This window comes from Anser cygnoides, chromosome 1 (genome assembly GCF_040182565.1).
Source record: "Anser cygnoides isolate HZ-2024a breed goose chromosome 1, Taihu_goose_T2T_genome, whole genome shotgun sequence".
Classification (NCBI taxonomy): Eukaryota; Metazoa; Chordata; class Aves; order Anseriformes; family Anatidae; genus Anser; species Anser cygnoides.
The window spans coordinates 139,976,680-139,997,410 of record NC_089873.1 but is presented as its reverse complement, the minus strand read 5'-3'; the positions used below and the strand labels follow the sequence as shown (position 1 = coordinate 139,997,410).

The window sequence follows — 20,731 nt, the reverse complement described above, 5'->3', positions numbered from 1 at the left end:
ACTGACACACCAGCTTCATGATCCCTCTACATAAACCACAACAAGACACAAAAATCAGCTTTTTCCCCCTTCCAAAACACTAAAGCCCTATCCATCACTAAATACCACTGGAATACAACAATGAAGGAAAAAAAAAAAAAACAAATCACACTGTTTTACAAAGAGACTTTTTTTAAAAAATATTATTTTTTGTCAACCAATTTCACTCTGCAGGTTCATTCCCCATATTACATACTTATGTATCCACAGGAAAAGTAAATAAACAGTTGATGGAAAAAAATGGCACTTTCATTAGCATCTGTGTTTGGGGAAGACACAGTCTATGCTTGGTGCTACAGAAATGAAGCACTAGGTGCCAGACTCCACAAAGTCTATAAAGTAACAGAGAGCTACAGTATTCATAATCCCCTCCTGGCTGACAAGTTATCTAAAGGTGAACAGCCCCTCAAATTCTTTCTGAGAGTTAAAGAAAGACATGTTTTCTGATGACAGAGCCCTTCCTTTCAAAATAATATGCTTAATAAGCATACGGCACAGGGGCTACTGGAAAGAATCAGGACGGGTAGAGACCACCTATATTAGACATAATTCCTTATGAGGAAGTTTCCCTAAAAGACCACAACTGCATACTTCCAGAACCGACTCCAATCAGCCACGTAACTGCTGTTATCAACATCCCATCCACTCTGATGCAACAGGTGACACTAAACTCTGAATGCAAAAAGAAAAAACAAAATCCTACAGAAGCACGTACAATGTACGCAAGTCAAGCAGTAGCAGTTTTCAACATGACCAATGTATGCGCACACAATACCATGTCTGTACAGGAAAAAAAACATTTCATCTGCAGCACCTACAAAACTAATTCCTAGCGCAATACATACTGGGGATAACCTGTAAGACACTCAACAAGATAGTCAATGATCTGATATGACAACTGGCTCATCTGACGAAAAATAACATTACTGTAGCTCTTTAAATACCTCAAAGGTTCAATTCTGTTTTAATACAGAAGATCTACATAATACTTCAACTAGAGTTGAAGTACTGATAACTGGAGTTGAGTCGTATTAAACTACACAAAGTTTCACAAAACAGACCTTCACAACAGCACTTTCTAAAGCAAGGGATATTTCATTTCAAATGCAAGTTATTTTTCTTTCCTGCCAAAGTCAACAAACATGCATGAACCAGTAACTTAAGTTTACTGACTTCAGTTGTGGTAAAATTCTTTTCCTTCACTCTTCTCACAATCTGAAACGGCTACAATTTTAGGAGGCTTTGTCCCAAAATTAAGTAATTCCATTCTTAAAATACTTTATACATACTTTATTATTTCAATAATCCAAAAGAAATTTCACATGCAAAGTGTAGGTAAAGACTGGAACGGCTATTTCAGACATAATGTTAGCTATAGTAATCCTAAAACTCGGATAGGTCTCAAAACTGAACCAAGAACTGCATTGTTTTGTTAGAAGTAACACTGTTGGGGGGAAAGGGTGTCCGGGTGTCTTTGGATTTTTATTTATTTTTAAAGTGAGCTGGATCTACGCACTTCCCATATTTAAATCTTCTCTTCTTCCGTAAGTAAATTAGTCTTGATGAAAATTCACTTCCTCTTCAGAAAGTTTTAAATACATTAGGGAACTGACCAATTGAAATCAATCAAGCCTGAACAACATATATTACTAAGTATCTAAACAGACTACTGAGAGAATAGGTTATTAATAGCAACGATTCAAGTTTCAGCTGAGAAGGTTACAGCGAACTCTTTAAACAAAACTGTTTATGCCACTACGCCAGTCCTTGATGCCAGATGTCCCTTGCAACATTCTGCTTTGTCAGTTATTTTACGAAGGGTGGAGACAAATTATTTACCTAATCCATACCTACAATGTAAGAGTTGATGTCATAACACACAAGTTTAAATTCTCAAGCTATCATTAGCAGAATACTTGTTAAGTGAGAACTACAGTCAGATATGTTGCTGGCTGCAGTGGAGGCAGGTAAGGGTTTTACCATCTTCTATTAAAATTTATCACATCCCTGCCTCCCCACGGCAGCTAACATAACTACGTGTCTTCACTTCTTAATTCATCCTGCCAGAAATTCCCTGCATTAGAAGGAAAAATACCAGTAGCGTTTAACCTAGATCAATTGACAGAACAGGGTTAAGCAGTGATGCGTTATCTAGTTACGTCAGCAAATCTGAGGGGGCAAAACAAGCAGCTGAAGGCAGTAACTTCTTAAATCACCTCAGCCACAGCCAATACATTAACCTGACATGAGTTTAAGGCAGGTAGCCTGTTAAAGGCATGTTTGCTCCCTTACCACCTTAAAAAAATAACATACTAAATGGTTTCTTAATATTTATGCCAGTAGCTCTTGTAGAGAACTCTGCAGGCTTCCAAGTGGCAAATTAAGGATCGTGAAAAATGCCTGTGTCAGAAGTGAAAAGTTTCAAGGGCTTCCACTGAGTCACGAGCTTCAGCAAAAGGCAAATACAGACGATATAGTCTAAAGAGATTTCAGACCTGAAAATTCAAAACACGTTTCAAACAATTTGGCAAGAATGTGCCACTATAAAGAGCACGCATTTCCTGTCAGCAGCAGAGCTAATGTGTGCTAATTTCCTACAGCTTTTTATGTTTTGCCTCATCTCTTTCCCCTTGTACTATACAATACTTCCACTGCACAAAGAGCAGCCAGAGGATGCAGTCAGTTGAGCTTAGCACGCATCTGGGGGGCCAGCAAGCCAATGCCACAGAATGCACAGTGGATTCAAAAGCTGGAAGGAAAAACAAAAATACCATAACATCCACCTAATTTCCTTCAGAAACGTGGCTAAATATACTCCTGTAATTATTTTATATTAAGAACACAGGAGGCTCCCCCTGAGCACCAGGAGCACTTCTGTGCTGTGCGGGTGAGGAGCCCTGGCACAGGCTGCCCAGAGAGGCTGTGGGGTCTCCTCCTTGGGGATCTCCAAAAGCCGCCTGGAGATGGGCCTGGGCAGCCTGCGCTGGGTGGCCCTGCTGGGGCAGGGCTTGGGCCTGGTGGCCTCCAGAGGGCCCTGACAGCCTCAGCACCTCTGTGGTGCTGTGAAAGAACCCAACTCCTAACAGGTGGTTAGCTTTTTTGCTTCCTTCTCTCTGACCTCTCTGTTCAAAAGACACCCATCAGCACACCTCACCTTATTCATATTTAGTGAGGGAGGAGATTCAACATTCAAAATCAAAAAGATGCTTGGAGCCAGACAATAACTTTCAAGCTGAGAGTGTGGGGGATTTAAAATCTGTTTGAAGTGGTAAGAAAGTGAAAAAAAAAAAAAAAAACAGGGAGGCAGGAATTCTGAGAGATGTAAAACAGGAGGTAGGCCCTGGGCAAGTGTCATCCTTTCACTGAACCATTCTTTTTTAATCAGCTTTTCTATTTCTAAAGCTGAACTTAATTTTATTTTTTTTAAATCAAAGTAGAAATGTGTCACTAACTTTTAATCTGTTGTTAAAAAGATTTTTCAGTGCCACCAATGCTTAGTTACTTCTGTACACAGTACAAACTTGATTCATCTAATAGCTCTTACAGGATAAAACTTCATCATGTCCCCCCCTTTCTTACAAAGGACAAAGATTCAACTGCTGTTGCCAGTGACACGTTTCTCATGTGTATCTCACTGAATTCACAAGGGTAGTTTTCACCTCCCCTCCCTTAGGTATTGCCTCTGAACCACTTCTCAGTGCTATACTAACATTACCAAGGAAACAAGAGGCAGCATTATCTATAAAACAAGCTCTCAGCTGTACTTGAGGAGGCCCCAGAAGTGCTATGCCATGACAGTGATTTACCAGCATAATGGTTTAATTCATTGCTAATACGGACTGCTAAATCAGGTCTGACTACCCAAGAAAACTGATGAAAGTAATGAAACAAGATTTTTAAGAAAAAATCAGAAGGACTGGCTAATGAATACACAATCTTGTGGGGACAGGACAAAGGGAAGATGTTTTAAATGAGCACTTATATCAAAATGAGGCCTGAATCTGGCATCAAGTAAGAGCTGAATATGAAATGGATGAACACTGAAGCCAGAGAGAAGAAAAAACTTAAAAGTCAAATAATAAACTACCCATGTTTTTATTACTGTTTTATGCATATTTTTGTTTTTTTTTTACAGAACTTAGCATAGTAAGGCCACACCAAAAAAAAAATCACCACAAGTATGACATCTTCACCCTGTTCTGGCAGTGATCTCAGCATAAATTAGAACTGAAGAAAGCATTTTGCTTCGCTGAACTTGTGCCCGGATCACAAAACAGAGTGGAAGACAAAAAGCACTGCTTCTCAACACGTTTTATGAAGAGCTTTTTTTTGTGCTTTCTCCAAATCCCTCAGTTCTCATGGGGGAGGGATGTCACAAGGCCCAGCAACCTGGATTAGCCTGCTGAAGTTCAATAGCGTGATCCTCCAGACTTCTTGGCAAAGTAAGATTGTATTACAGCACTTCTAAAACATAGATAATCCACTATCTAATGTCTAGATACAACTTCCATAACATAAGACTTTCATAACATAAATCATTAAATTCAGTAAATATAGCTCAGGGTATTAACCTGAAACACAGACCTTACTCGTAAAGGAATATAAAACAAGTGAAAACACGGTAAGTCTTTCATTCTTACTGGAACAGTAGGAATACCTTTAAAAAACAATTCTCGTTTTCAAAAGCTCCTTCGTGCTTTTGACAAATATTGAAGGATCAATTTTATTTTTTTTTTCAGAAGGATGACAGAAGACAAGCTTAAAATAGTTTTTCTTGTTTTATGAGACAGATGCAAAGCACCAAGACTGAATTAATTCTCCGTTCTGTTTTTTTTTTTTCAAAATCAATTACCAAGCCACAAAAACTAGCATGGTACAAAAAGCAATTGTTAGCTCTATTTCTTACAAATGCAAAACAAAAAGCTACCTACAGTCATGAGTGAAAGCCACCTGTAACACTTATATAAATAAAATACAAGTGTGTTTATAGTACTATTTAAGGATTTATCTGTCCCATACAGTTAAATCAGAACAAGGTGATGTGAACTCCAAGCACAAAAGGTAACTGAAACCAAGGAATACAAATTTAGTACATCAAATCTTCACAGATATTTACTCTAGAAATAACATGTTCAACAACAAGCCATACTATATATAAGCACTAAAAGTTAATGCAAGAAAGTAACTTTTTTTTCCTGAAACCTCCATACACACACATACACCCCTTGTTTTATAAACTTCTGTTAATTTTAAATTTTTAGAGAAATCATTGGAGAGTAAATTTAAAGGCCAGTTCTTATCCCAAACACCCTGGTCAGTTGAGAGAAATTTGGTAGGATAGTTAGTATTTAGATTACCATTTTTTACAATAGGTTTATTTTACTCTTCAGCAACAAGCACTAAATACAAATATAAAACAAAAATAACATGACCTTTAGCTTGCATCTCTTCAACACGGTCTCCCTTCTTTAACACCCCCCTCCCCCTTCCACTGTAATGGCAATTCTTTTCATTCCTCCTACGCTGCAAAATTCTGTCCTACTTCTAGAGTGACATCAAGCCCATCTGCCCTTCTGTCCTTAAGAAAGGGGAAAAAGCTGGCTGGCACAGAGCAGAGGACAGCAGACTGGCAGATGACCTGTAGCTCAACAGAAGCAAGTTACATAGCTTCCCTAGCAAAGATGGCTACGCAGATCCAGATTCTGGCCCTGAAGAGACAATGCTCTTGCCAGGGATCCTCAAGTGATTTGGAGTGAGGGGAAAGGAACAGGGGCACAACAGATGTCTCTGAAGTTTGTACATTCCAGTATCTGAATTGGGTAGTTTCAGGCACCAGAAGTACAAAACAAACCACTGAAGTGAAGCTTCTTCTGTAACGTTACTTTCAAAGTTGGACCATTTCAGACAACGTGTTGCTGCTCTGCAGCAATAAGGAGCTACGAACTTCAGCTGGCTTCAATATCAGAATCAGTATTTTATAGAGCCACAGTTGAAGATGTGAACACAGAGATTATTTTCCCACTGACATCACAGGTGATGTTACTGTTAGCAAGGATCAGGACAGATAGTTAACTGAACAAACCCTTTCAACACTCCTCCCATGATTCGCTCAAACTCCTTCATATCAGACCACTAATCCAAAAAGAAAAATCAACCATTAAACCTTTATTGCCTGCAGAAAATTCAGGCTTCAGAAACTAAGCATTTTTTTTTGTTTGTCTGTAACTGAACAGAAATCTAAAGGCATCTTAACATTTCACTGTATAACTGCATTTGTTCCAAGCCAATTTATCATTCCTTCAAGTAGTACAAAAGGTACAAATTGACTCTTCAAGTCGTGAGTGTAATTAAACCCAAAAGTAGTTATGGCAAATGGTTAACTTGAATCACAGTTAACGACTTACCAAACTTATTCCACTAACCTAACAGATGCATCTGTCAACAACTACATTTGATCCAATTACTTCCTGATGCTACAAAAGCAGTGATCAATATAGAACTTGTAATGCTTCAGTGAGAATCATCAAAACAGTCACAATACCTGGTTGTTTGCCCCACACCCAACTCTCAACAATCGATTTGGCCCTGTAAGTAGGCGGTGGAGCCTCTTCTTCATCTTTCTTTTCTTTGTCATTTTGCTCTTCTTTCTTTGATGCAGTTTGGCTTTCAGTGCTATCATCTAAAGAAAAAAAAAAAGACCAGTTAAACTACTTCCTCCTTTAATTCAGACCTAGATTAGAAAGGTAAAGCTCCTTTAATTCAGTTCTAGATTAGAAAGGTAAAGCTCACAGCCCTCATTTTTACAGCAATATTGTCTATCATTAAGAGAACAAAGAAGGGAAAAGAAAGTAGTATGCAACACGTTAACTGCCACAGGTGCTAGCTCTCATGTTACATTACAGTGACTTTAAAATGCAGAAATCACTGCTGCAACCTCCTAGGTAATCTGATTAAAATCCACCCTAACACATTAGGTCAGCATTGCAATAAATGCACTTTAAGTCAGACTTTGCTCTCAAATACCTCCGTTTCTGTTTCATTTACTTGTTTTCATATTCCAACATGTAAAATACAGCAATTGCCTTAATTTCAAAATCAAGGAGAGCTATACATTGACATTTACACTAATTTTATGCAGCAGTATTTCAACATTTCTAACATATCTAGCATCTTAGTAATTACCAGCAAGCAATAATACCACCACTTTCTACCCAAGCAATAAAAAAGCATTTGCAATCCTTTTAAGATTACTTTCATGAAGACAGAAAACAGACATTAGTCACTTATCTCTGTAATCAAAGACTGCATGAAAGCCCCAATTTGCTAAACACAGTAGAACCAGGCAGCTGGAAGTCTTTCCTTATTTGTATGGATTTCCATTTCCTTACCTCCAGCCAGTTCAACGTGCAAGACTGCCTTGCAATTCAGGACCTCGCAGGCAACTGCCTTTCCCACTATGAACCTTCATTTCTAAAAACATCCCCCCAGATTTCTCAATACTACAATTTGCAAGCTATCCTTGAAGATATTAGACCCAGACATCTTTACCAGGCTCTTAAAAATTACTGGTCCTCCACTCCTACCGGCCAACCCAGACGACACAGACTCCTTCCCAGAAGCCTTGGCCACAACAATCTAGACAGGAATTAGAATTTTGTCTTTCCTTCTATCTCACCCCCCATCACCAAATACACACATTTGCACTAGCACATTTCAGGAGATGACAGTAAGCAAGAGGTTTACAGCTGCAGCTAGATACAACACATCTGACTGCACCTATCCCACTTGGATATCAAAGGGTCTCATTACTTCAGAGCACGCCAAGCAGTACAATTTCCAAAAACATTCAACTATTTCCTCCATCTGGCTTAAAGAAAAAAATGTATGTCTGATCTGGTTGTAACTGGATCTGTGATTGACTATTTGTTAAACATTTCCTTGGCTGCAGACAATAGCACCTCCCAAAGCATGCTTTTTTAAGCTGCCTTAATCATACAAGTTTTAAATTAAAGCCAATGTTTCATAACCTGCAACATGCAGTAGCACTCAGGAGGGGGCACCTGAAGACAAGGCAAAGAGAAAAAAAAACAAGAGACAATTGCACATTGCCTGCTGCAGCTGAGACTGTGGGCTAAGGAAGGGATAGCAAAGGTCACCTGCGCACAGTATAAAGCAGCGTGGATACTCCACTTTCAAGTGGAAACTATACCAAGTACAACCATCTCCCTCAAATACCAAGAAGCATCCAACAGTCCAGCAGTCATCAGCATAATAAAACGTGTCCAAAAGATGACTGAATTTAGCTGGTTCTACTCCGAGGCATAAGTAACATTAGAAGGCACAAATCCCATTATACATTTAAACCAAGCACCCTGTTTAGCCAGAGCAGTTCAGAATATTCCCACAATAACACCATGCTCTCGCTGTTTCTCCACTCACCCACACATCTAAAGACACGCTCCGCAGGAGCTGCTGGGATTTCAGGCAGTGGGTAGAAGGGTGCTGTGCCAAGACACTATGTTTTGCAGAGAGCTGCGAGAGAACTTGTTATGCTTTCTAACAGATCCTTGGCAAAGGATGACAAAAAAGGACTACAAACTTAGTCCCTCGCTGCAAGTAGATGAGGTCCCAGCCCAGGTTGGAACTTCAGCATTGTGTCGTACACAAATAATCTTGACATTAAACATGCACAAATCCACTAGGAGGAGTTTCTTTAATTTTCTATATGAGCAGAAAAGGAAGGTAGGGAGAGAAGGAGGGAGCTGAGCTAAAAGAAAAAAAAAGAAAACCACATTAAAAGCCCATGACAAATTGTTTCACAAAGGCTTCACTATACTTGCACAAAACCACTTTCTCTGTAGGGACAATGCTGGTATCAGTCTAAGTTAAAAGCAGCAGCACAGACTTCATATTCATGGAAGCTCAGTTATGCCTAAAGAAAGGGATTGCAGAAAGGGAACCCCAAAGAAAATGGGGGCAGGAAGGAAGAAATCTTGAGCAAAGCCAGCACAGACCAAAATAACAATAAGGCAGTTTTCAGAAGAACACACAAAAAAAAAAGGTGGCAGTGTGACAGCCTATTGTAACAACATTTTTCTCAGACTTAAGTGTGAATACAGAGGAATGTATTGGGGGAAAACACCTGCGTTACAGTTCCCCAAATGAACTTTCTCTTAACTCTCTTTTGGTTTATAATCGTAAGCCTCCAGGATGAGGTAGGTATGCTCAGAGAGTGAAAACGGAGCAACTGAAGTAATCATCCTCAGCTAGAAGTTAGCTCCAAAGCAAAGCACAAGAACTCTCCACATGCTCAGTCCTGCACAGCAATAGCCTAACCCCGCATAAAGAGGGGACAGAAAGGAAGCAGCTAAAGGTGGGCCTTATTTTCTTCACTGAAGATGAAATGTAACTGGCACACCATAACTGCCTCAAGCAGCTACTACAGGAAGGCCTTGTGCTGCTCCTGAATTCCAACAACTGATAGAGTCAGGAATCACTCAGCAGAAGGAAAAAAGCCTGCAACCATTTCCCAGCAGATGTTGCTACAAATACCTTGCCACTCACAAGGCACAAGTTACACAGTGTGCTTTAAGGACGGGCTGCGTTTCACAACTACTCTAAAATAGTATTTGGTAATCTGAGATCGAGGAAATATTTCAATACCAATAGCACATAACCAGTTCTCTCCGCCAAAGAGTGGACTAGGAGATAACAGCACTAACATATGAAGCCCTAAACAGCCAAGCCTTCTCTTACAGTTCCTTTTCCCATGACCACCAACCCTTCAGAGGATCAGCAACTTAACGAGATCTGCGGCATCTGCAAGCAACATGTTTGTGAAAACTTGCCCCGGACTTGATCACTGACACTGGATGCACATATTTTTAAGTCCAGCTTCTTCCTGACTTCTGCAAAGGAAAAGATCAGGGGAAGGACAACAATGACTATACCTTACTACATGGGATGAGGAAGACTTACTAAAAAGCCCAAATGCTAAGTGTTTACATGATATAGGCTACATAAATATACATAAATTTTGATTGTTATTTGTGAAGGAAGGATGCATACCTAACCATTTATAAATCATATTTACACAGCCCCCAAGGTATAGAAGTGCAGATGACGTAAAATTCTAATCTCCCAACCCTAATCAGAAGTAAAGTTTGTCTTCTGGGGTATACTACTTTTTAAACGATTTTTAAAAATCTGTTGAACATGCAATAAAGCATTTTGTAGCTTTGAAGTCAAACTGTCCAACAGGATGACTGTGGACTTCCCCTGTCCTGCAAAGAGAGTATGATAATCCACAGCTGAGTACTGAATGCTTGAGACACTGGGTACAGCCAACATAACTAGCTTGCTGAAGGCAGAAACAAGGAAGAGAAAAGAGGCACTTTTAAAAAGTTCTTTCCTATATGGGAAAGGAGGCTCAAAGCAGGAGCCAGCCGGCGTGCCTGCTCACTGCTACAGCTTCATATACATGTTGTCTGAACAGTAGCCAGCATAACCAATTCCCACATACTGTTATTCCCATTACAAAGGTTTGAGCTCTGCCAGCCTTGCTGCAATCACTTGGGCATTTGGCCTTGATCATTATTTGCAGACACAACGCTGAGTGAGGTGCGTGCATTCAACAGCACCAGGCTGACAGACAAAGATCCAACTTTCAGGTAAGGGGCACAACAGAAGAGAAGAGGAAACCCACCGTGCTTACCAATGACAGGACAGAGGCATGAAGTTGATAATTTTTATAGTTTTACCCTATTTAAAATAGCTAATTGAAACAGGAATTCCATTTACACACAAGTTTGTGGAAACAAAAAGGACTTGTGTGGTCAACTGACATCTTCAAAATGTACGGTAATGGCTTCCTAACTTAAAGTTTTATAGGAAAAAAATATTATTTAATACTTTTTACTATTTTCAGACATTAAACGGATCCAATTTCCTGCTGGCAGCCTGACTACCTTTTAAGTACATGCCATACTGCAAGTGCACCTGAATTTGAACATCACTACTGTCACAGCTGTGCCCTTAGGTGATACTTGGAAACATGCAAACTCATTTCCCTGGATGCATTAATCACACACATTTTTCTGAAAGTGCCAGGAAGAAAAAACAAAGAGGTTATTCCTATACAAATGTTTCTGCTAACAAGGAAAACAAATGCAATATTTGCATTTTCTTCCTAGAAAAGAGAAGGAATGCTTTTCACTATCAATAACATGGTCTTCCAGTCTACTGCCTCTGCTGACTACCCGCTGCAAGAATGAAGCGCCTCTTTCGAGCAGCCCAGGCAGCATTAGCAGAGAACGATATAGCACTAGTGAAGTAAAAGGGATTATAACATATGATCAAAATCAAAACTTCTTAAAACAGACTAAATAAAAAGGACTACTTACAGCAACCCCTCATCTCCAAATTAGTCGATATAGCAGCATAATCCGAATATTGATATTAAAATATATTGCTTTTCATATAAAAACAGTAGGATTTACATAAATCTAGTTACTGGCATGCACTTTTCCCTTTCCTCTTGAAACGATTTGTACATCATTTATGTAAAAAAAAAAATGAACTACTAACTAAACAGGCTGAAGTATTCCACATTTTCATTTCATGAAATTCAATTTGAGCTGCAAAATGACCATCAATTTTTCTGGTTTCATGACTCACTACTGCCTAACAGAATCAAACGTACAACCTGATCAACGCTGACCAGAAATAGCCTTGATTAACTTTTCCTTCTCAAAGTTCAAGTCTAGTAAGCAAATCAGTTATATCTTACAAACCATGTAGTCCAGCACAGTGGCATTTAAGAAGGCTAACTACACTGAAAGAGAATTCATACATTGATCTGAATATAGCCTTCTCAGGCTCTTAACTCTTAAAGTTTTCTAACCTACTGTAGCTTTTCAAAAGAATAGATGTTTTAGAAGTACTTCTGTAGAAAACATACTCCAGCTGCAGAAAAGAACAGACATGACCTCCACTCTACTGGACCTACACTTCACCCCTCCAAAGAAACAAAAAGGCAGGATACTTGTGCTATTTGTGCTAACTGCACATTTGCATTTTTAAGAAAATTTTTGCTACTTTCCACAGACCCCCTTATTGATAAAGGCAAAACTACATGGAATGCCAAAACCAGGTATTTCAGAAAGCTGAAAATCATTGAATATCCAATGACAGACCTTAATAATTCTCTATTCCTTTTGTAAAATATTGAGCAAGTCTCTAATCAAAGCATGTAATTATTAATCTGAATAGATATGTTACTCTGTCATTTGATTTGCAGTGTTTGACCTGCCCTAAAGTAAACTAAAAGACAAAAAAAGCACATGTACAGTTGGATTGTGGTCAGTTTTCAGCTGACCTTTTAGTCACTTCATGAAGACTATAAACAAAATTAGAAATAGCACTATCACCTTTACCCCTTCCTCAGCCCACTTCCTTTAGACAAAGGCCTCAGCTGTAAACACACCAAGGAGAATGAACAAAAGGACACTGCCAAGCCTTGCTCATCATAACACGAGTGGTTATGTTTAATTTAAAGAGACTGGAACAGATTTAAGCCTTCGTTTGAAGGCTCAGACATTACCTTCCTGCACACTTTAAAAGAGATCAGTTTCAATTGCATTTAACTCAAAATATGAACACTGGCAAACTGTATAGACACGTGACAAGAAACCAAAGCTTTCTTACAGTATGAACTCTGAATTCCATTTTCATCACAAGAAAAGGGAAAAATAATAAAAAAAACATACCTTTTCTTGGAGGTAGTTCACTACTTTGTGTTAATTCTGTTCCAGGATATACAATCTCCCCATCTTTTACCATTTCATTCCATAAGCCACAGAGTCCATCTCGTGTAAAAGCAAGCTGTTAAAAAAAAAAAGTTATATGCAGTTACACACAGTTGCATTTTTCCCCTCAAGCCAACACAGAAGAAATTTTAAAAAACACCATATGTCACCTCACTGGCAAATTGTTTGTGTGTGTTTGACAGGGACTTAGATGATCTTCAGGATCTCTGCTTCTCTAGCTATGCTATTTTCAGATTAAAAGCTCTACCTGATCTGACTGTGTAGACTCAAATACGGTGAGATGAATTTGCTTTTGGTGAGTAACTCTCATCAAAAGCATGATTTGGTCACCTCAGAAATACCCACACATTCAAGATGACATCATGCAGTAATTTGGGTAAATGGGGGAGGGGGATCCCCTTTTCCCCTTTGGGAAAAGCCATCCAGTAAACTGAGGCTACTTGAAGTCACAAAACGGGGAAGCACAGGGGAAGTCACTACAGTCCCCTCTCCAAACCAGCGACTGAAGAGCGTGGAACTCGGTCAGAGTATGTGACACGAAGGTCACCAACTTGTGGAACTACCAACGATGTCAATCTCCCCTGAAGAAACCTAATGACCAAGATACCCTGTCCTCTGCTGCTGGTGGTCTCTGCTCTACAGAACACTGCAAAACGGGCGTCTACTTCTCGAGTGAATTCCTTAATAACCAGGCTAGAATTTGCAACCATACAGCAGAAGGGAGAAGGGGAGTAAGTGAAACTGGCAAACAGAATTCCTTCAGCATGCCAGAGCGGTGCAGCGGAGACATCCAAGAAAAATGCTGAAAGCTTATTTAGAAGCACTCTTGTGTTATGTAACTAACATTCAAGTCCAAAGCATTTTAAGTGAGGAGGAATAACACAAAGAAGTTACACAACTGCTGTTAATATTTGCCTTTATCCACAGAAGTCTGCTTGTACTTTGTTTTGATCAGTTTCCTAAAGATATTTTATTAAAGATTACAGTTTTTAAGAGCCACAACCAACTGCAGGGAAGTCATTTGCTGACCCAGCTAATCTAAGTGACATGAAAAATTAAAGACAGGTTGCACATTATGACACCACTGCAGCATACTAAATTACCACATTAGCTTTTTGACTTCATATTGCATAAGCCAGAAATTCACTCCAACAAGTATTAATGATTTCCTTTTCTTTTACCCGAAGTACGGGCTGACAAATTGTATGTATTTGTCACTTGCTACTTCCTTTCCTCGGGGGGGTAATAGAGAGAAGAATCACACAGTCTGACCTAGATCTTATTCAACTCATCCACAATTTACCAATTATGCGGCACCAGAATTACATTGTGACAATACTTTAAAGAAAGTGACATTCCTTGTTCTTTGGGGCTAGACAGAACATGGGCCTCTTGCAGAGATTGGGTCTTCCTAAAAACTTTACACTTGGGTTAAATTTTTAAAAAAACAGAATAGATTGAACTAAAGTCGCACTTCAACAATGTAAAAAACAAAACAAAACAAATCCTCTTCCACCAACTGAATTTCTTGCATTGTTCTAGGTCTATAAATATTTCAACAAAGACACAGGCATTCATTTTCTCCTTCATCTGATGTGGGCATAGTCTTTACTGGGACATGTAAAGAATTTATTTTTCCCAATTCTCAGTGATACATTTTCTTTTTCGCTGTTTTTGGCTCCTATTGCATAGAAGATGGTTAATTATTTTAGGATGTTCACCTGCTCAATGCTAACCTATGGCAAAACAAGCTTGAAAAATAGCAAAGGCAGCAACTCTTCGGATGGATTACAAAAACAGTCTTTGCAAAAATAACAATTTTCACCAAGTAAAGACTTCTGTCTATTAAATTGTCATCTTTTATATTTTATGTTCTCAAATCACCCTGGTATGGAAAATAATTCTCACTGCCCTTAAACTTACACACTAAAAAACCTACAGCCTTTGAACTCATGATTCTTCATAATGCAACATTATATTAATGAGGAAAACTTCCTACTTTTGTAAGCACTGCTACAGTAGAATGAAAAGAATTTTTTCCATTTTAACCTCTGATCTTTTTGCATGGCACAAAGCTCATGCAAGTCCTTCAAGCAGCTAAAAACTGAAAGAGTAAACAAAATTTCTTCTGCCTTGGGTTTGGTGTTCAAATTCTTATCAGTCATTTTCTTGTTATGGTGCACAAAGATAAAGCAACCACTGAGATTACAGGTCAGAGACCGCTCCTCCTCCTCCTCCAAATATGTCATGTGGAAGCTTACGCTACAAGCAGTCCTCAGAAAAACAAACTTGCTTTCATTCATGCTGTCGTTAACATTTTGCCAGTGGTATATGCGCTGGGGGAGAGGGGGAAGGGACAAGTTTGAAAGTAAAGGAATATCAGACTTCTCTTGTAGCAATAATCAAAGCAACTGCCTGAAAGGACACTGAAGAAGCCGTACTTACAACCAGTTCATGTGTCGTAACTGCAGGCAACTCAATTCCAACTGTAACAGGGTCACTATTAACCTACTCAATGTAGAGCAAACACATTAAACAGTGCCACTGTGACAGTCAGAAGTGGAAGCAAAGGTTAATTTTAAAGGGGTAAATTGTTCAAGAAGTTTTGTTGACATAATCCAAAAACTCCAGGACCGTAACAGAAGTTTCACAACTCCCTTCATATTTCAGTTAACCCACAGAAACTGGGACGAGTGACCAATATGCCAGAAGGTCGTGCTGCCATCCTGAGGGACCTCGACGGGCTGGAGAAATGGGCTGACAGGAGCCTCATGAAGTTCAACAATAAGTGCCAAGTGCTGCACCTGGGGAACAACACCCCCATACATCCACACATGCTGGGGGCCACCCAGCTGGGAAGCAGCTAGGCAGAAAAGGCCCTGAGGGTCCTGTTGGACACCAAGTTCAACATGAGCCAGCAATGTGCGCCTGCCACACAGAAGGCCTGTGGTGTCCTGTGCTACATCAGGCAAAGCACTGACAGTGGTTGATGGAGGTGATCTTTCCCCCACTGCTCAGCACCAGTGAGGCCACACCTGGAGCACTGGGCCCAGTTCTGGGCTCTCCAGTACAAGAGAGACATGAGCTGTAAACAGTCTAGTGAAGAGCCATGAAAACAACTAAGGGACTGGAGTAGCTCATGTATGAGGAAAGGCTGTGAGCTGGGGCTGTTCATCCTGAAGAAGAGGAGGCTCAGGGGGACCTCATCAACGTCAACAAATATCTGAAGGGAGAGTGCAGCAACAACAGAGCCAGGTTCTCTTCAGAGGTGCCCAGTGCCAGGACCAGAGGCCCTGGGCACAAACTGGCACCCAGGAGGCTCCCTCTGAGCACCAGGAGCACTTCTGTGCTGTGCGGGTGAGGAGCCCTGGCACAGGCTGCCCAGAGAGGCTGTGGGGTCTCCTCCTTGGGGATCTCCAAAAGCCGCCTGGAGATGGGCCTGGGCAGCCTGCGCTGGGTGGCCCTGCTGGGGCAGGGCTTGGGCCTGGTGGCCTCCAGAGGGCCCTGCCAAACTCAACCGTCCTGTGGTTCTGTGACACTAGCAGCTGAAGATAACAATAAGTCAACTCTATGGTCAAATTTCTGCTTTGATTACACAATCCTGCCTTCTTTCTTTCTAGTGTTTTAAGACTTGTCAGGAAATCTGATGCATTCCTGGCTTGTCAATCTTGCAGGTTTTCTCACCTCATTCCCCAGCTAGCACATTGCACATGTAAGCACAACATGACAGAATAATAGGATCAGAAAAGCCAACATGTTTTAATACAAATGAATTATTAACCAACAGAATTTAGTACTTTAAATGTATTGTGGGACCTCTGCATGCCATACAGTTACTTAAATATGCAAATTACTTATTAAAAAAGAGGGCGCTGTTCACAATGACTTTTCACAAATATTCTGCAGGAGTATGTTACATCTACTGTCTCTTCATTGTTTCTGACATACTGGGATTGCAAGTACAAGAGTACAAGTCTAACACCCACCCACTAGTTGTTTGATTCACACGATCATCTTTCCCTCTAATAATTTAGTAACTTCATTTATGAATGTATAAAGGGATTCATTTGACAAACTCAGTAAATTAACAAAGAATAAGTTTTCACTGAATGTTTCCAACTGTCAACAGTTGCAGAGATGTATGCTCTGTAAATTTACCACAAGGACCCCAAGTCCCTGCTTGCCACACCACCCGGACACTTGCTTCCCAAGTCTGAGATGACAGCAATGCATAACTCCATCCCCACTAACCAGTACCCTACAGCCCTGGCACATGTTCTTAGCCTCCCTACTCATTTCATCGTATCCAGTAGCATTCCCCATGCCCCCAAATCTCCCTCATCTTTCCCATAACACCTCCTAACTTCCTTTCAGGAAAGACCACGTATCTTCATCTCCTTTACACCTCACCTTCACAAACCCAACCTGCTTCCACCATTTATTACACGTTCTCATCTCTAGACCACATCTTCTTGATCTCCGCGCTTCTAAGGCATGCACCTAGCCAAATTTATACTTCCCACACAGACCTAAATCTCAGTCCTGATCACTTACCCAAGTCAAAAAAGCAAGGGCCTAAACAGACTTCAAAGCGAACTTTTACTGTATTGTAAACTGAGCAGCCCCCACTCTAATCTTTTGCTAATCTTATCTCCACAGTTAAACTGTAATTTACTCTGTCTAGTAGAAGATTTAATTAAGTCAAAGGGATCTCTAGTTTGGTTGCTAGCATATGTTGTTCCTATTCTCCAACGGGGCTGGCAGTGAAATTCTGCCCCCATACATCCCTTTCCTGTCATGACCTCTACAGAACAAGGCATTAGCATTTCCTTACATTTCTAGAAAATGAAACATTGCAACCACAACTGGATAAGCTTCTGAGAATCCTCAAAACACCACTACAAGGTTTGTTTTCAGTAAGTTACTTTAGAAACCACCAGAAGCTGTGATTTGGTTCTAAGACAACCTTTCAAAATCAGACAATGCTTATTCCACTTGCTCTAGCAGATCACGTTCTTGATGTGGTTTCATAAACTTCCCTGTAACAAGCACAGAAGCCTCTGCAAAACTTAAACGGAGCTCAAGAAAAATGATGCAAGTGAAAGAAAATAACATAAAAGAAGACCATAAGGTCTGATTCAGGTAGGATTCCTGAATATACAACTACATTGGAAATAGAAGATAATCACAAAACGTCAATATGGATTTAAAATATAAGCTACTTAATAATCTTCACCTCAGAACTGTCAGCAGTTGGGGGGGGGTGGGATGTGGACAGAAATCTGTTCTTCCACTCAGTTACTTCTGCATTAGCCATTGGTTGCATTTTAAAGGCTACATTAAAATACATTTTTATTTAGAAATAGATGAAAAATATTTTTTCAACACATGAACAGAAGAATATCACAGGAGAAACAGTAAGTGCTTTCCTAAGTCTTTCCACTGTTCTCACTGTTTTGAATCCCTTCAATTTGTGTTTCATTTTTTGTCTTCAATATTCTGTCCTAGCCTCCCTCCCTGTTAAAACATGCCACAAATCACACCCATACAAAGCACGGTGGAACATCATTAGGTCTAACATATTGCTCTAAAGCTCTGATGACAAAGACAGTAAAGTCCAGCAGCCTTTTATCACTTCAACAGATTTGGAGTCAAACGAGAAATGTCCCCCTGTTGACAGTCTACCAGGCTTCCATTTGTTGCAAAATTTTAGTAACACTTAACAGTCATAGCAAAGAAAAACTAAGTCTCACCCTCAAACTTGAAAGAGAAGTTCTCTAACTTCCTCCATTTGCAGAACAGTAGCTCTAAGCCCAAATACCTGCACAAACATTGAGTTTAACTTCTCCAACCTATCACTCCATGTAAAGTCCAGTCCTCATCCCTCCTCTGGAAATCATTTATTTTAGAGGGAGAGCATTACCTCATTTTTTAGATATTAAAAATTCTCCATTACAAATTTCACGACATTTAAAAACTTAAGTTGGAGTTCTCATTTGCAATTTTACATTCCATTTTTGATCAGCATACTGAAACTAAGAAAATGACTCTGAAACCAACAAAACAAAGAAAGCAACTTTCACTAGCTTCTTAACAGTCAAGACATCATTTATTTACATCAGCAAAGATACTGACCTAGGTGCTAGAAGAGTTGGCCTTCCACAAAAATACGGATGCCAAATTTAACTTTGGGGGAAGGTGAAAAGATTTCCGGCAAATAAAACCGTAATAGGTGGCTACTTCAATTTAGAAAGATCTCTCAAATCTCTGTGGCAAAAGAAGACAGAAGTAGCCTACCAACCATAAACTGAATGAAAACTGATGAAAATCCATCCTGTTCTTTTCTGTAGACAGCCCTTGCACCTTTCACTATTGCTTAAAGTTTTGTGTTTTCCTTTTTTTTTTTCCCATGCTACAAGAATACGAAAGCCTTTCTCCCTTCTCCCCCGCTATTAAGCACAATAGTCCTCTGCAGGATCCAGAATGGGCAGACCAATAAGCACCAGACGCACGCATGCATCTCATTAGCTGACTGATTCTATTTTTTTCATGATTCGGCCATCACTAATTAAAGTTCTCTGCATCAGGTTCTAAACAACTGGTGCAGTACCTTCACTTAAATGGCACTATTTTAAGCTCAAATTGACTTGGCAAACTGCTTATCTAGGTTTAAGTAAACAACTTTAATCTTCCCTACCATTTGTATTTTGTTATGTTTTCCTTTTAAGAGGGATGCCTTCATTAGAATAGCCATTAGAACACAATCTCCCATTTCAAACAGATTGTTACACATGTGATGGTTTCTACTAGTAATATACAGGGGTATGTGTTTTAATGTGCATTAAAACAAAACCAAAAATATAAAATGTTTAAAATAAAACGTAGTGAGTGGTAATCCAACCTTTCTAGTAACTCCAAGTTTTGTTATTTCATAGGATTACTTGGCTGTTATGCAGTTATATTATTGATACATGCATATAAGAAAACATTACATATATTGTATTGCTGATGCAATCTCATACTGAGCTGATCTGAATTTTTCAGCTACTGTAGCAGTTTGTCTTTTCAGGCAACACAGAGCCTAACTTTGGTCCAACAGGAACTCACAAACTAACAAAAATCGTTAATAACATGAATAAAACACAATTTACAAAATTAGCGTTTAGACTTTTCTAAACTTTTTAGACTTTCCTAGCAGGTGTAAAACATACAACAACCGGTCAACTAATTACAAAGTTTGTAAAAAGACCTGACATAGTTGTGGGCTGCACTTAAGTCTTTATAGAGCATTTTGACTTCCTATAATAATACTAAATCAGCTTCAGAGAAATTAACAGAAGCAAAAATTCTGTCATCAAGATATATAGTCTCCACCAACTTTCCACACCATGTCAGTTGCTCCTGGAGGCTAAAGGCTCGCTGTTACTACAGAAGGGCTCGGATACTTTCTTAAGAACAGTAATAATATGCTATACCACGCTGGCTTTGTCTATTAATACTAACACCCCAAAACTCAGTAAGTATACTTAAATTTGGCCTGAATGCCAGCTGGAACAGGGGCTCTCACAGGTGATTAAACACAATCCATGCTAAGAAAAGAACGACACATGGATTTTATTCCATTAATACCGCTACATTACAGACTGTTATTAATGCACATAACATTATAGTATCATTTATTACATTAGTACTGCAACATTGTCTTGAGCTAAAGTCAAAAAAGAACCCAATGATCATCAGAGAGATTCCAGTGCCTCTAATCCACAACGACTGCCACAGTCATCAAGTCTAAATAAAGAGCCTCTGGCAACAGAGGCAAGAAAAATGGAGGAGTCAGACTTTGGAGACTGCTCATCAACCAGAAG

At 39.5% G+C, this 20,731-nt stretch overlaps 1 protein-coding gene across 3 annotated transcripts in view; it reads right to left on the bottom strand.

Annotated features, from left to right (window-relative positions):
* HERC2 (HECT and RLD domain containing E3 ubiquitin protein ligase 2) overlaps positions 1-20,731 on the bottom strand; it is a 111,575-nt gene that overhangs the window by 87,608 nt on the left and 3,236 nt on the right. For all 3 annotated transcript variants that reach the window (XM_048051157.2, XM_066983432.1, XM_048051158.2), the window contains 2 exons: positions 12,807-12,921; positions 6,581-6,718 (listed from right to left, as the gene is read on the bottom strand). In XM_048051157.2, coding sequence (XP_047907114.1) covers positions 6,581-6,718; positions 12,807-12,921 — 253 coding nt within the window. The remainder of the gene's footprint in view (positions 1-6,580; positions 6,719-12,806; positions 12,922-20,731) is intronic.